The 14,747-nt window shown below is 38.7% G+C and overlaps 1 protein-coding gene across 1 annotated transcript; it reads right to left on the reverse strand.

Moving 5' to 3' along the window:
• Positions 1-13,917: 13,917 nt before the first annotated feature.
• On the reverse strand, positions 13,918-14,511 carry LOC142168211 (secreted RxLR effector protein 161-like). The gene has a single exon (XM_075228867.1). It carries the CDS (start codon positions 14,509-14,511, stop codon positions 13,918-13,920), a length of 594 nt encoding a protein of 197 aa, XP_075084968.1.
• Positions 14,512-14,747: the final 236 nt, after the last annotated feature.

Raw genomic sequence — 14,747 nt, forward strand, 5'->3', positions numbered from 1 at the left:
GATAAGCAAAGAATAAAAAATAAATAAAATATAAATTCATGCAAAAATATAAAAATATAAGACTTATAATTAGAATTATTATGAGAAAAGTGGTACATATATACATAACTAAAATCATAATAAATAAATAGTCATAAAAGAAGAATACTAAAAAAGAAAAATCAAATGATAGCGTAAAAATATATATACTAATTAAATTTCTCATGTAGGAAATTTTAGTTAATAAATAGAACTCATAATTTCATAATGAAAAATATAAAAATATAAAGAAACTATTAGGATATTATACACAAGATAATATATTATATGTAAAGCACAAATTATTAATTATTAAACATATTAGTAGGTTTGTTTATAACAATAATAAAAAAGACTTATCTCTTTATGCTTTTAATGAATAAAATACAAAATGAAAAAACTAATCAAATATTATCGTAGACAAGATGTACGAAAAGAGAGGGGGATAAAGATAATTTTATAATATTTATATTTTGAATTAATTAATAAATAAAAGATAAATAAATAACACTCAAGAAAATTATTGATAAATTTAGACAATTAAAGAATTTTGAACAATACAACATAAGTATAAAAAAACTATTTCCAAAAGAAGAAAATATATACTTATGTTCTATTAAAAGAGAAGTAGTATCAAAATATTAAGCCAATTGACAAGTTAATAAAAGTCACATTAGTAAATGTATAAGTATTTGCTAATTTAATAAAGAATAAACAATTTATTTGATTACTATATGATTTTGTATAAATTTTATTATATTTTTGAATACTATATTAAATAATAAAATAATAACTAATATTTATTAAAATAATATGATATATTAGATCATAATTTTATAAGATTAATATTCTATCAAATTATGCGCGGGTTCTAACACTAGTAACAAATAAGAACAAGAACCATTTTTTTTTCTTTTTGTAAATACTAGAAAGAAAAATAATTATTGTTTGACAGTTGATTAGGGATACAATACCACTAACTTTTAAATCACCTATAGTACAAATAAAAATCTTTAACTTCTTCATTTTATAGACTAACACGTACTTTCTCCTAGCATTACTGGGTTTTAAACTACCAAAAGCCTAAAACCTAAAGGTAGCAAAAAAATGTCTATAATCTACCCTTCTCAAAAGCTCATACGGTCTCAAAAAATACATTTTATCCATATCATAGTAAATTCCTTTTTATACTTAGTTAAAATATTACCAAAATTACTTTTTTTTATCAAAAGAAGTGAAATGAACACGTTAATCTAAACACATTAGATTTAGCGCGTAAATCGTAAAATGAGAACTTGTTCTTGTAGCGGAAGCGAAAGGAACGGATGAACCGCGGCTAAAATTACTGGTCGGCAGTGGTTGTCACAGAGTATTGGATCAACCCCTAAGCCACAGTCTAAACCCTAATGTAATTGTAGGAGAAGACTAAGCATAGGAAAAATACTGTGTATTCTGTACTTTAGAAGTACACAGTATATGTACTTATATAGGGATAGCTAGGGTTACAGTATACATCTCCCACTCACACATAATGGGAGTGCTCATCTTATCTTAGAAACATATTCTCTTCTCATCTCCTCAATCATTCATACAGATACAGGAAAGTAGACCGTACGACTAGCATACTGTGAGAGCTAAGTGCTATACATCTACTAGGAGTATAGCCTGTCGTCGAGTACAAACCTACAAGTAGATCATATGAACCACATTTGATATACTCTCAAAATCTCATATATCACTATTTCTTGTATACACAATCATAACTCATAAGTTAAAATTGGTGCACCAGTGAATACAAACAAATGAGATTCTATCAATGATCTTCCTCTTCTCACGATACCCTTAACATTTGTATAACCCAATCGATTATTTTGACTTTTAGAACCCCATTCCCTTAAATAAAACTCTTCGTATGTACTTTTATTAATTTATGACTTACGGGGATGGTTGGTTCGGGATTTGGAAGTATTCGGGTTGAAATCGGAACACTTGGTTCCTTTAGTTGGCTTAAAATGCTAAGCTTGACTTCGGTCAACATTTTGAGAAAATGACCCCAGCATAGAATTTTAATGATTCCAACAGCTCCGTATGGTGATTTTGGACTTAGGAGCATGTTCGAAATTTTATTTGGAAGTCCGTAGTTAAATTAGGCTTGAAATGACTAAAATAGAAATTTAAGTTTGAAAGTTTGACCGGGGAGTTGACTTTTTGATACCAGAGTCGGAATCCAGTTCCGAAAATTTTCATAGCTCCTTTATGTCATTTATGACTTGCGTGCAAAATTTGAGGTCAATCGGACTTGATTTGATAGGTTCCGGCGTCGTTTGTAGAAATTGAAAGTTTCAAAGTTCATTAGGCTTGAATCTATGTGTGATTCGTGTTTTAGTATTGTTGGATGTGATTTGAAGACTCGACTAAGTTCGTATGATGTATTAGGACTTGTTGGTATATTTGGTTAGGTCCCGAGGGACTCGGGTGAGTTTCGTATGCCTAACGGATCATTTTTGGACTTGGCTTGATAGCTGAAGTTATGGTTTCTGCAGGTTCTGGTTTCCTTCTACGCGATCGCGTAGGGTTAATTGGGCAGCTGAAACTTTGTGCTATGCGATCACGTGGGCGAGTCCGCGATCGCGTAAGTTTGGCAGACTGTGTTATGCGAACGTGTGGTTAAGACCGTGTTCGCGAAGAGAAAACGAAGCAGAACCCGTCCACGCGCTTAACGCTTCGCGATCGCGTGGATGAGTATGCGATTACGTAGGTCTAGGAAGGCCATTTTCACGATCGCGTGGAGTTATCCATGATCGCATAAGCTTAATTCTGGGCAACCTTATTTTGTTCTTCGCGATCGCGTGCCTTTGGCCGCGATCGCATAGAAGAAATCACTAGACAGAATGTTTAAGTTCTGAAAATGGGACTTCGTCCCATTTTCCATTTTTAACGAATTGGAGCTCGGATTGAGGCGATTTTTGGGAGATTTTCAGAGAAAACATTGGTGTAAGTATTCTTAACTCAATCTTGTCTAGATTACCTGAATCTATCACTGTTTTTAACATTTAATTGGTGATTTAAGTTGGAAATAAATTAAAAACCCTCTTGGATAGAATTAAGGATTTGAGGGTCGAATTGTTATTGGAATTTAGCCATTTTGATATGGTTAGACTCATGGTTGAATAGACGTTCATATTTTGTGACTTTCGCCGGATTCCGAGACGTGGGCCCCACGGGCGATTTTTGAGCTAATTTCGAATTTTTATTGAAAAATATAGTATTTTCTAATGAAATTTATTCCTATAAATTTCGTTGACTGTATCAAATTAATTATGACTAGATACGAGTCGATCGGAGTCGAAAAATCGAGGAAAAGACATACTACTTGGTTAAATTGGAGAAAGTCGAAGTAAGTGACTTGTCTAACTTTGTGTGGGGAAAATTCTCCCTAGGATTGATAATTGAAATGTATTGAAAGACGTGTACATGAGGTGACAAATATGTACACGGGCTAAATGTGAAGGATTTTATCTTTAAATTGTGTAGATCATTGTTGCATATTAATTAAATAATTTTACCTTGTTATATTCTTCATCATTGATTTAAATGTTTATACTCTAAATTTGCTTGCCCTTTTCCTACTAATTGTTTTACCTGTTTAATTGAAACTTGATTTTTTTTATTCTGTTCATTATTTGAAGGTTGATTTTCTTAAATTAAATATTATTAATATGAATTATTTGACATTTTAAATTTGGTATTGAAGCAAAGTATTAAAATTTTGAAATATTATTTTGTTGAGTTATTTATTCCCGAATATTTTTGGTGAGATTTTCGTACTTATTGTGATGGAGCCGTGATCTCTTTATTATGAAAAAATATTATTGTTGATTTATTTTGGCAAATTGAAATATTTGGGCACTTGAGGTAAAAATTGTGATATATTGTGATATTGATATGCATGCGGTGGTATAAGATTTGGGTGTGAAACGCATGCGGTGAGATAAGGGTGGCTAGTAGGGAAAACTACTAGAAGCCATGCGGTGTGATAAGGATGGCTGAAACGCGGGATGCTATTTCGGAAAAAAATATTTTCTTTAAAATAAATTGTGAAGGCTCCCGCGGTGAGATAAGAAAATGAGATATTGTAAATTTATTTATGATTTGGGACTATGAGGCGGTACCTCGGGAATTCCCTTGTTGATATTGATTTATGGCCGCAATTGCCTTTGATTATTTGTTGTGATTTTCTTAAAGTTGAAAGGAATTTTGTTTTGATTCCACGAGATATTATTTGCCATTATTTTGTGTAATTAAATGGTGACATGCTACTTGATTTATTTCCATTGTCATTTTATTTTATTATATTGTGAAACATTTTACCATGAAATTTTTATTTTTCAGTAGGGCCTGACCTGACCTTGTCACTACTCTACCGAGGTTAGGCTTGGCATTTACTGGGTACCGCTGTGGTGTACTCATACAATGATTTTGCACATCTTTTTATGCAGATCCAGGTACTCCTTACCAACCCCGACATCAGTGAGTTACCTGTATACGGAGACTTCGAAGTATATCTGCCAGCGTCCGCAGACTTCGGAGTCCCCTTCTATCATTATTATATTGCTTCCTTATTTTCTTTAGACCTTGATATATATAAAGACATTGAGGATAAAATTCTTTGAAGCTTGTGACTTATTTCTACCAGGTTTTGGGAGTTGTAATTATGTAAAGTTTCAGATTTTTATTTTTTTTCCGCATTGATAAGCTTACCTAGTCTTAGAGACTAGGTGCCATCACGACATCCTACGGAGGGAATTTGGGGCCGTGACAAGTTGGTATCAGAGCTCTAGGTTTATAGGTGTTATGAGTCACAAGCAGATTTAGTAGAGTCTTGCGGATCGGTACGGAGATGTCTGTACTTATCTTCAGGAGGCTATGGAATTGTTAGAAAAATATTCACTTCTTTGATTCCTTATCGTGCGCAATTGTTGAATTCAAAGTTCTAAACCATTATCTTTCTATTCTCTCACAGATGGTGAGGACACGCACAACTGGATCCGATGATCAGACACCCGCGCCCCCTGTTGGAACCGCAAGAGGCCGGGGTCGGGGCAGAGACCGAGCCAGAGGCCGAGGAAGACAATGTGGTGCAGCCAGAGCACCTGCACGAGCTGCCGCACCAGAGCCACCAGTAGTTCCAGTTGGAGAATAGGCACCTGAGACGCATGTTACTACTCTTGTACTTCAGGAGACTCTTGCCCAGTGTTTGAGCATGTTTGGCACTCTAGCTCAGGCAGGGTTAATTCCAGTTGCTCCTGCCACATCTTAGGCCAGGGGAGGAGTACAGACTCCCGACGCCCGTACTCTAGAGCCACGGACCCAAGTTGACCATGCCCTAGAGGTTATACTAGTGCAGCTAGTTGTCCCAGTTCGGCCTGAGATTAGGACAACAGTTTCAAAGAGGGAGCAGCTCAGGCTCGAGAGGTACAGGAATTATCACCCTCCCACTTTCAGCGGTTTATCTTCAGAGGATGCTTAAGGTTTTCTGGAGAAATGTCACTGTATCCTTCGTACTATGGGTATTGTGGATTCCAGTAGGGTTTCTTTCATGGCATTCCAGTTTAGAAGAGCAGCTTACCAGTGGTGGCGGGCATATGAGTTAGATAGTCCGGCTGAGTCAGTTTCACTCACTTGGACTCAATTTTCAGATATGTTCTTAAGGGAGTATATTCCTCATAGTCTTAGCGATGTATGGCGCGCAGAGTTTGAACAGCTGCGCCAGGGTTCTATGACCGTGTCAGAATATACGATCAGATTCAGTGATTTGGCTAGGCATGCACCAGCCTTAGTTGCTACTGTTCGAGAGCGGGTTCGCAGATTTATTGAGGGTCTCCACCCTAGTATCAGATACAGTAAGGCCCGAGAGTTAGAGATGGACATCACATACCAACAGGTGGTGTCAATTACTAGGAGATTGGAAGGTATACGGACTCGAGAGAGAGAAGAGAGAGAAGCTAAGAGACCCCGAGATTCTGGCACATATAATAATTCTCGTGCCCCAGTTGCAGCCCGTCATGGTAGAGGTTATGTGAGCCGTCCTATTCATTCAGCATTTCCAGCTTCCAGTGATATTCCGGTTACTCCCAGACCTCAGGTTCCATATTATGCACCGCCAGTGTCTACTGTACCTCCTGTACGGGGCGCTTTCGGCAGACAGTCTAGTCGATCAGGCCCGAGCCAGTCCCAGCTGCCACATCCTCCGAGGGCTTGTTTTGAGTGTGGTGACACTCGTCATATTATGAGAGATTGACCCAGATTTAGGAGGGATGCACCTCCACAGATTTCTCAGGGCCCCACCTATTCCACAGGGCCCTCAGGCTTCTCAGGCCATGATTACTGCACCGGTTGCCACTCCACCTGCTCAGCCAGCTAGAGGTGGAGGTCGGGAAGGTAGAGGTCGCCCTAGAGGGGGAGGCCACGCCAGATATTATGCCCTTCCTGCTAGGATAGAGGCCGTTGTATCCGATTCTGTTATCATAGGTATTATTCCGGTCTGTCATAGAGATGCATCAATCTTATTTGATCCAGGCTCCACTTATTCTTATGTGTCATCTTATTTTGCCCCGTATTTGGGCGTATCACGTGATTCCTTGAGTTCTTCTATTTATGTATCTACACCCATGGGTGAATCTATTATTGTGGACTACGTGTATCGGCCGTGTTTAATTGTTATCAGTGGTTTTCAGACCAGAGCTAATTTATTATTGCTCAGTATGGTGGATTTTGATATTATTTTGGGCATGGACTGGTTGTCGCCCTATCACGCTATTCTTCATTGTTATGCCAAGATGGTGACGTTGGCTATGCCAGGTTTACCGCAACAAGAGTGGAGAGGTACCTCAGATCATGTTCCTAGCAGGGTTGTTTCGTTTCTTAAAGCTCAACGAATGGTTGAGAAGGGGTGTGATGCGTATCTGGCCTATATGAGAGATGTTAGTATTGATACTCCTACCGTGGAGTCAGTTCCTGTAGTAAGGGATTTTCTTGATGTATTTCCAGCGGATCTCCCGGGTATGCCACCCGACAGGGATATTGATTTTGGTATTGATTTGTTATCGGGCACTCAGCCCATTTCTATTCCACCATATCGTATGGCCCCAGCAGAGTTGAAAGAATTAAAAGAACAATTACAGGAATTGTAGGATAAGGGCTTCATTCGGCTCAGTGTATCGCCTTGGGGTGCTCCTATCTTATTTGTAAAGAAGAAGGATGGTTCTATGCGGATGTGTATTGATTACTGCCAGCTAAACAAGGTTACATTGAAGAACAGGTATCCATTGCCACGTATTGATGACCTATTTGATCAACTTCAGGGTGCCAGAGTGTTCTCTAAGATCGACTTGCGTTCAGGCTATCATCAGTTGAAGATTCGGGAGTCAGATATCCCGAAGACTGCTTACAGGACTCGGTACGGTCATTACGAGTTCCTTGTGATGTCTTTTGGACTGACCAACGCCCCAGCAGTATTTATGCACTTAATGAATAGTGTATTTTAGCCCTATCTTGATTATTTCGTCATTGTGTTTATTGACGACATTCTGGTATATTTCCGGAGTCGGGAAGATCATGAACAACACCTGAGGACTATGCTTCAGACTTTGAGAGAGAAGAAGTTATATGCAAAATTTTCAAAGTGTGAATTCTGGCTTGATTCAGTGGGACTTTTGGGTCATATAGTTTCGTGTGAGGGGATCAAGGTAGATCCGGAAAAGATTAAAGCAGTGCAGAATTAGTCCAGACCGTCCTCAGCTACGGAAATTCGGAGTTTCCTTGGTTTGGCAGGGTATTATCGCCGATTTGTAGAGGGTTTCTCTTTTATTGCGGCATATATGACCAAATTAACCCAGAAGGGTGCTCTATTCAGGTGGACCGAGGAATGTGAGGAGAGCGTCCAAACGCTCAAGACAGCTTTGACTACAGCCCCAGTATTGGTATTACCTACAGGTTTAGGGTCTTATACTGTATATTGTGACGCGTCGTGTATTGGTCTCGGTACAGTGTTGATGCAAGATGGTAGTGTGATTGCCTACGCGTTCAGACAATTAAAGGTACATGAGAAGAATTATCCGGTCCACGACCTTGAGTTAGCAGCTATTGTTCATGCCTTGAAGATTTGGCGGCATTATTTGTACGGTGTCCATTGTGAGGTCTACACCGATCACTGGAGTTTACAGCATATGCTTAAACAGAAGGATCTTAATTTGTGGCAGCGGAGATGGTTGGAGTTGCTTAAGGATTATGATATCACCATTCTCTATCATCCTGGGAAGGCCAATGTAGTGGCCGATGCCTTGAGTCATAAAGCGGAGAGTTTGGACAACTTAGCATATTTAGTGGTAGCAGAGAGGCCTTTAGCCTTGGAGGTTCAGGCCTTGGCCAACCAGTTTGTTAGATTAGATCTTTCTGAGTCGAGCCGAGTTTTGGCTTGTGGGGTTTCTCAGTCTTCTCTTTATGATCGTATCAGGGAGCGTCAGTATGATGACCCCCATCTGTTTGTCCTTAAGGACATGGTTCAGCACGGTGATGCCAAGGAAGTCACTATTGGAGATGACGATGTATTACGGATGCAGGGCAGGCTATGTGTGCCTAATGTAGATGGTTTGCATGAGTTGATTCTCCAGGAGGCTCACAGTTCGCGGTACTCCATTCATCCGGGTGCTGCAAAGATGTATTGGGGCGTGAGACAACACTATTGGTGGAGACGGATGAAGAAAGACATAATGGAGTATGTAGCTCGGTGTCTAAATTGTCAACAGGTAAAATATAAGCATCAGCGACTGGGTGGATTGCTTCAGCAGTTAGAGATTCCAGAATGGAAATGGGAGCGGATCACTATGGATTTCGTTGTTGGGCTCCCAAGGACTCAGAGGAAGTTCGATGCAGTTTGGGTGATTGTGGATAGGTTGACCAAGTAAGCTCATTTCATTCCTGTGATGACTACCTATTCTTTCGAGCAGTTGGCTCAAGTCTATATTCGCAAGATCGTCAGACTTCGTGGCGTACCAGTATCTATCATCTCTGACCGGGGTACATAGTTTACCTCATAGTTTTGGAGGGCTGTACAGTGAGAGTTGGGTGCTCGTGTAGAGTTGAGTACAGTATTTCACCCTCAGATAGACGGGCAGTCCGAACGCACTATTCATATACCGGAGGATATGCTTCATGCGTGTGTGATAGATTTTGGGGGTGCTTGGGATCAGTCCTTACCACTTGCAGAGTTTTCTTACAACAACAGTTATTAGTCGAGCATTCAGATGGCTCTGTATGAGGCCTTGTATGGTAGGCGGTGCCGGTCTCCAGTGAGTTGGTTCGAACCGGGCGAGGTTAGGCTATTGGGTACAGACTTGGTTCAGGATGCCCTAGAAAAAGTTAAGTTGATTCAGGATCGACTTCGTATAACCCAATCTAGACAGAAGAGTTATGCGGATCAGAAGGTTCGTGATGTTGCATTCATAGTTGGTGAGCGGGTCCTGCTCTGGGTTTCGCCTATGAAGGGGTGATGAGGTTCGGGAAGAAGGGCAAGTTGAGCCCTAGGTATATTGGACCTTTTGAGATTCTTGAGAGAGCTGGAGAGGTGGCTTACAGACTTGCACTACCACCTAGTCTCTCTACGGTTCATCCGGTATTCCATGTTTCTATGCTCCGAAAGTATCACGGCGATCCGTCTCATGTGTTAGACTTCAGTTCAGTTCAGTTGGACAAGGATCTATCTTATGTTGAGGAACCAATGGCTATTTTGGACAGGCAGGTTGGAAAGTTGAGGTCAAAGAACATTGCTTCTATGAAGGTTCAGTGGAGGGGTCATCCGGTCGAGGAGGCGAATTGGGAGACCGAGCATGATATGCGCAGCTGTTATCCTCATCTTTTCACCACTCCAAGTATAATTCTAAACCCGTTTGAGGACGAACGTTTATTTAAGAGGTGGAGAATGTAATGACCCAACCGGTCATTTTAACATTTAGAACCCTGTTCCCCTAAATAAAACTCCATGTATTTGCTTTTATTAATTTATGACTTGTGGGGATGGTTGGTTCGGGATTTGGAAGTGTTCGGGTTGAAATCGGAACGCTTGGTTCCTTTAGTTGGCCTTAAAATGCTAAGTTTGACTTTGGTCAACATTTTGAGAAAATGACCCCGGAATAGAATTTTGATGATTCCAACAGCACTATATGGTGATTTTGGACTTAGAAGTGTGTTCGGAATTTTATTTGGAAGTCCGTAGTTAAATTAGGCTTGAAATGGCTAAAATAAAAATTTAAGTTTGGAAGTTTGACCGGGGAGTTGACTTTTTGATACCGGAGTCGGAATCCAGTTTCGAAAATTTTTATAGCTCCGTTATGTCATTCATGACTTGTGTGCAAAATTTGAGGTCAATCGGACTTGATTTGATAGGTTCTGGCGTCGTTTGTAGAAATTGAAAGTTTCAAAAATCATTAGGCTTGAATCTATCTGTGATTCGTGTTTTAGTGTTGTTGGATGTGATTTGAAGACTCGACTAAGTTCGTATGATGTAATATGACTTTTTGGTATATTTGGTTGAGGTCCCGAGGGGCTCGGGTGAGTTTCGGATGCCTAACGGATCATTATATGACTTGGCTTGATAGCTGAAGTTCTGGTTTCTGCAGGTTCTGGTTTTCTTCTACGCGATCGCGTGAGAAGGTATGCGATCGCGTAGGGTTAATTGGGTAGCTGAAACTTTGTGCTATGCAATCGCGTGGGCGAGTCCACGATCGCATAAGTTTGGCAGACTGTGTTATGCGAACGCGTGGCTAAGACGGCGTTCGCGAAGAGGAAACGAAGCAGAACCTGTCCACGCGCTTAACCCTTCGCGATCACGTGGACGAGTATGCGATCACGTAGGTCTAGAAAGGCTGTGTTTCGCGATCGCGTGGAGTTATCCGCGATCGCATAAGCTTAATTCTGGGCAACTTTATTTTGTTCTTCGCGATCGCGTGCCTTTGGCCGCGATCGCATAGAATAAATCACTGGACAGAATATTTAAGTTCTGAACGAATTGGAGCTCGGATTGAGGCGATTTTTGAGAGATTTTCAGAGAAAATATTAGGGTAAGTGTTCTTAACTCAATCTTGATTAGATTACCCTAATCTATCATTGTTTTTAACATTTAATTGGCGATTTAAGTTGGAAATAAATTGAAAACCCTCTTGGATAGATTAATGATTTGAGGGTCGAATTGTTATTGGAATTTAGTCATTTTGGTATGGATAGACTCGTGGTTGAATGGGCGTTCATATTTTGTAACTTTTGCCGGATTCCGAGACGTGGGCCCCACGAGCAATTTTTGAGCTAATTTCGGATTTTTATTGAAAAATATAGTATTTTCTTATGAAATTGATTCCTATAAATTTTGTTGACTGTATCGAATTAATTATGACTAGATACGAGTCGATCGGAGTCGTAAAATCGAGGAAAAGGCATACTACTTGGTTAAATTGGAGCAAGTCGAAGTAAGCGACTTGTCTAACTTTGTATGGGGAAAATTCTCCCTAGGATTGATAATTGAAATGTGTTGAAAGACGTGTACATGAGGTGACGAGTGTGTACACGGGCTAAATATGAAGGATTTTGTCTTTAAATTGTGTAGATCATTGTTGCATTTTAATTAAATAATTTTACCTTGTTATATTCTTTATCATTGATTTAAATGTTTATACTCTAAATCTGCTTGCCCTTTTCCTACTAATTGTTTTATCTGTTTAATTGAAACTTAGTTTCTTTTATTCTGTGCATTATTTGAAGGTTGATTTTCTTAAATTAAATATTATTAATATGAATTATTTGACATTTTAAATTTGGTATTGAAGCAAAGTATTAAAATTTTAAAATATTATTTTGTTGAGTTATTTATTCCCGAATATTTTTGGTGAGATTTTCGTACTCATTGTGATGGAGCTTTGAGCTCTTTATTATGGAAAAATATTGTTGTTGATTTATTTTAGCAAATTAAAATATTTGAGCACTTGAGGTGCAAATTGTGATATATTGTGATATTGATACGCATGCGGTAGTATAAGGTTTGGGTGTGAAACACATGCGGTGAGATAAGGCTGGCTTGATATGCGTGGCTAGTAGGAAAAACTACTATAAGTCATGCTGTGTGATAAGGATGGCTAAAACGCGGGATGCTATTTCGGAAAAAAATGTTTTCTTTAAAATAAATTGTGAAGGCTCCCTCGGTGAGATAAGGAAATGAGATATTGTGAATTTATTTATGATTTGGGACGACGAGGCGATATCTCGGGAGTGCCCTTCATCATAATGATTTATGGTCACAGTTGCCTTTGATTATTTGTTGTGATTTTCTTAAAGTTGAAAGGAATTTTGTTTTGATTCTACAAGATATTATTTGCCATTATTTTGTGTAATTAAATGGTGACATGCTACTTGATTCATTTCCATTGTCATTTTATTTTATTATATTGTGAAATATTTTACCATGAAATTTTTATTTTCCAGCAGGGCCTGACCTGACCCCGTGACTACTCTACCGAGGTTAGGCTTGGCACTTACTGGGTACCGTTGTTGTGTACTCATACTACGCTTCTGCACATCTTTTTGTACAGATCCAGGTACTCCTTACCAGCCCCGATATCAGTGAGTTACCTGTATACGGAGACTTCGAGGTATATCTGCCAGCGTCCACAGACTCTGGAGTCCCCTTCTATCATTATTATGTTGCTTTCTTATTTTCTTTAGACCTTGATATATATAGAGACATTGAGGATAAAATTCTTAGAAACTTGTGACTTATTTCTATCAGGTTTTGGGAGTTGTAATTATGTAAAATTTTAGATTTCTATTTGTATTCCGCATTGATAGGCTTACCTAGTCTTAGAGACTAGGTGCCATCATGATATCCTACGGAGAGAATTTGGAGTCGTGACAGTACATGGTCTTTTGGAAACACACTAAGATTGCTAATATCACACTAAGTCTCAAGTATCTGATTAGAGTCTCTGAGGGTACAAAATCTTGAACCATCATAAAAGCTCTGGGTCTCACACTACAATAAGTTGAGAATGGACTTATGTTAACCCAATTGGTCGACAATAGCACACATGGTATGAAACACGTGCTACAGTATTTTCTCCTTTTTCCCAAGGAGCGTATGTCTTTATCTCATAAAGGATGTTGTACAGATGATATTTAAACATCATAAGTATCTAAATTTGAGTTTCTTGATCTACAAAATCATATTTAACTCACATCTGGCTCACAAAGTAAACTAGGTGAACGGTTTTCACCCTAATGACTTTATATCATTATTTAAATGACATTCTGATTTTAAGCGAATAGCTCTCAAATTATCCTTATGATAATTTTGCTTAAAATCATGTCTCGTCTCCTCTCATCACTAAGATAATGAGGTGGTTGCCTGTATGAGAAGGACAACCTCTTATTTTCCCGACATACTTATCAAAAAGAATAAAGAATGCACATACCATTCAACAATAAAAATATGTATGTATGTAAATTAACTTTATTGATAATCAAAGAACATCAGTTTTGTGAATACGGGATAATAAATAACAAAATAAAGTATTTCAGAGTCTACGCAAGCCTTGAGACCTAGTGTGTCTCACAAATGGATCTCTAGACAAAGGTTTGGTCAATGGATCTGCTAATATATCTTTTGTAGACACATACTTCACATACACTACCTTGCGTCTAACCATGTCTCTCGCATAGTTATACTTGATATCATATGTTTGGTTTTACAATGAAACTTAGGGTCCTTGGTGGAGGATATTGCAGCCTCACTGTCACAGTAGACTAATATTGATTCAGTATTTTAAGCGGTATCCAACAAGTGTTCCAAGAAATTTTTCAACCAAATAGCTTCTGTGTTGCTGATGCGAGAGCCACGTATTCGGATTCCATCGTAGATAGTGATACACATGATTGTTTCTTACTACTCCATGATATGGCTCCATCACTGAGTAAGAAAACATATCCTGAGGTAGACTTCCTTTCGTCTAGATCTCCTTCATGATCAGCATCACCGTATCCAACTAATCGCAAGTCCTTTCCGCCTCGGTAACAAATGGCATAATCATCAATTACCTTCAGATATCTCATGATCCTCTTTACTGCTTGCCAATGTGCTAAAGTTGGGTCGGTTTGATATCTACTTACCAAACCAACTGCTTGACAAATATTAGGTCTAGTGCACACCATAACATATATTAGACTTTCGACTGCGCTCCTATAAGGAACTCGACTCATTTTTTCTGTCTCTTCAGGAGTCTTAGGACACATCTGACTTCCCAATATATGGTCTTTACTGATAGGAGTTTCAACTGTGCTACTATTTTTGCATATTGAATCGTTCAAGAACTTTTCTAATGTAATTCTCTTGTGAGAGATACAATAGTTTCTTTGGACGATCTCTTGAAATCTTAACTCCAAGAATATATGCATCTTCACCCATATCTTTCATCTCAAATTGAGATGACAACTATGACTTTATCTCGGTGATAAACTCCTTATCATTTCCAACTATAAGTATGTCATCTACATACAATGTTAAAATCACAAGCTTGTTTCTTGATCTCTTGGTATCAACGCAATGGTCTTCATCCATCATGGTAAAACCATTGGATACAAGAACATTCTGAATACGTATATACCACTGCCTTGAAGATTGTTTGAGGCCA

This window comes from Nicotiana tabacum, chromosome 13 (genome assembly GCF_000715075.1).
Source record: "Nicotiana tabacum cultivar K326 chromosome 13, ASM71507v2, whole genome shotgun sequence".
Lineage (NCBI taxonomy): Eukaryota > Viridiplantae > Streptophyta > Magnoliopsida > Solanales > Solanaceae > Nicotiana > Nicotiana tabacum.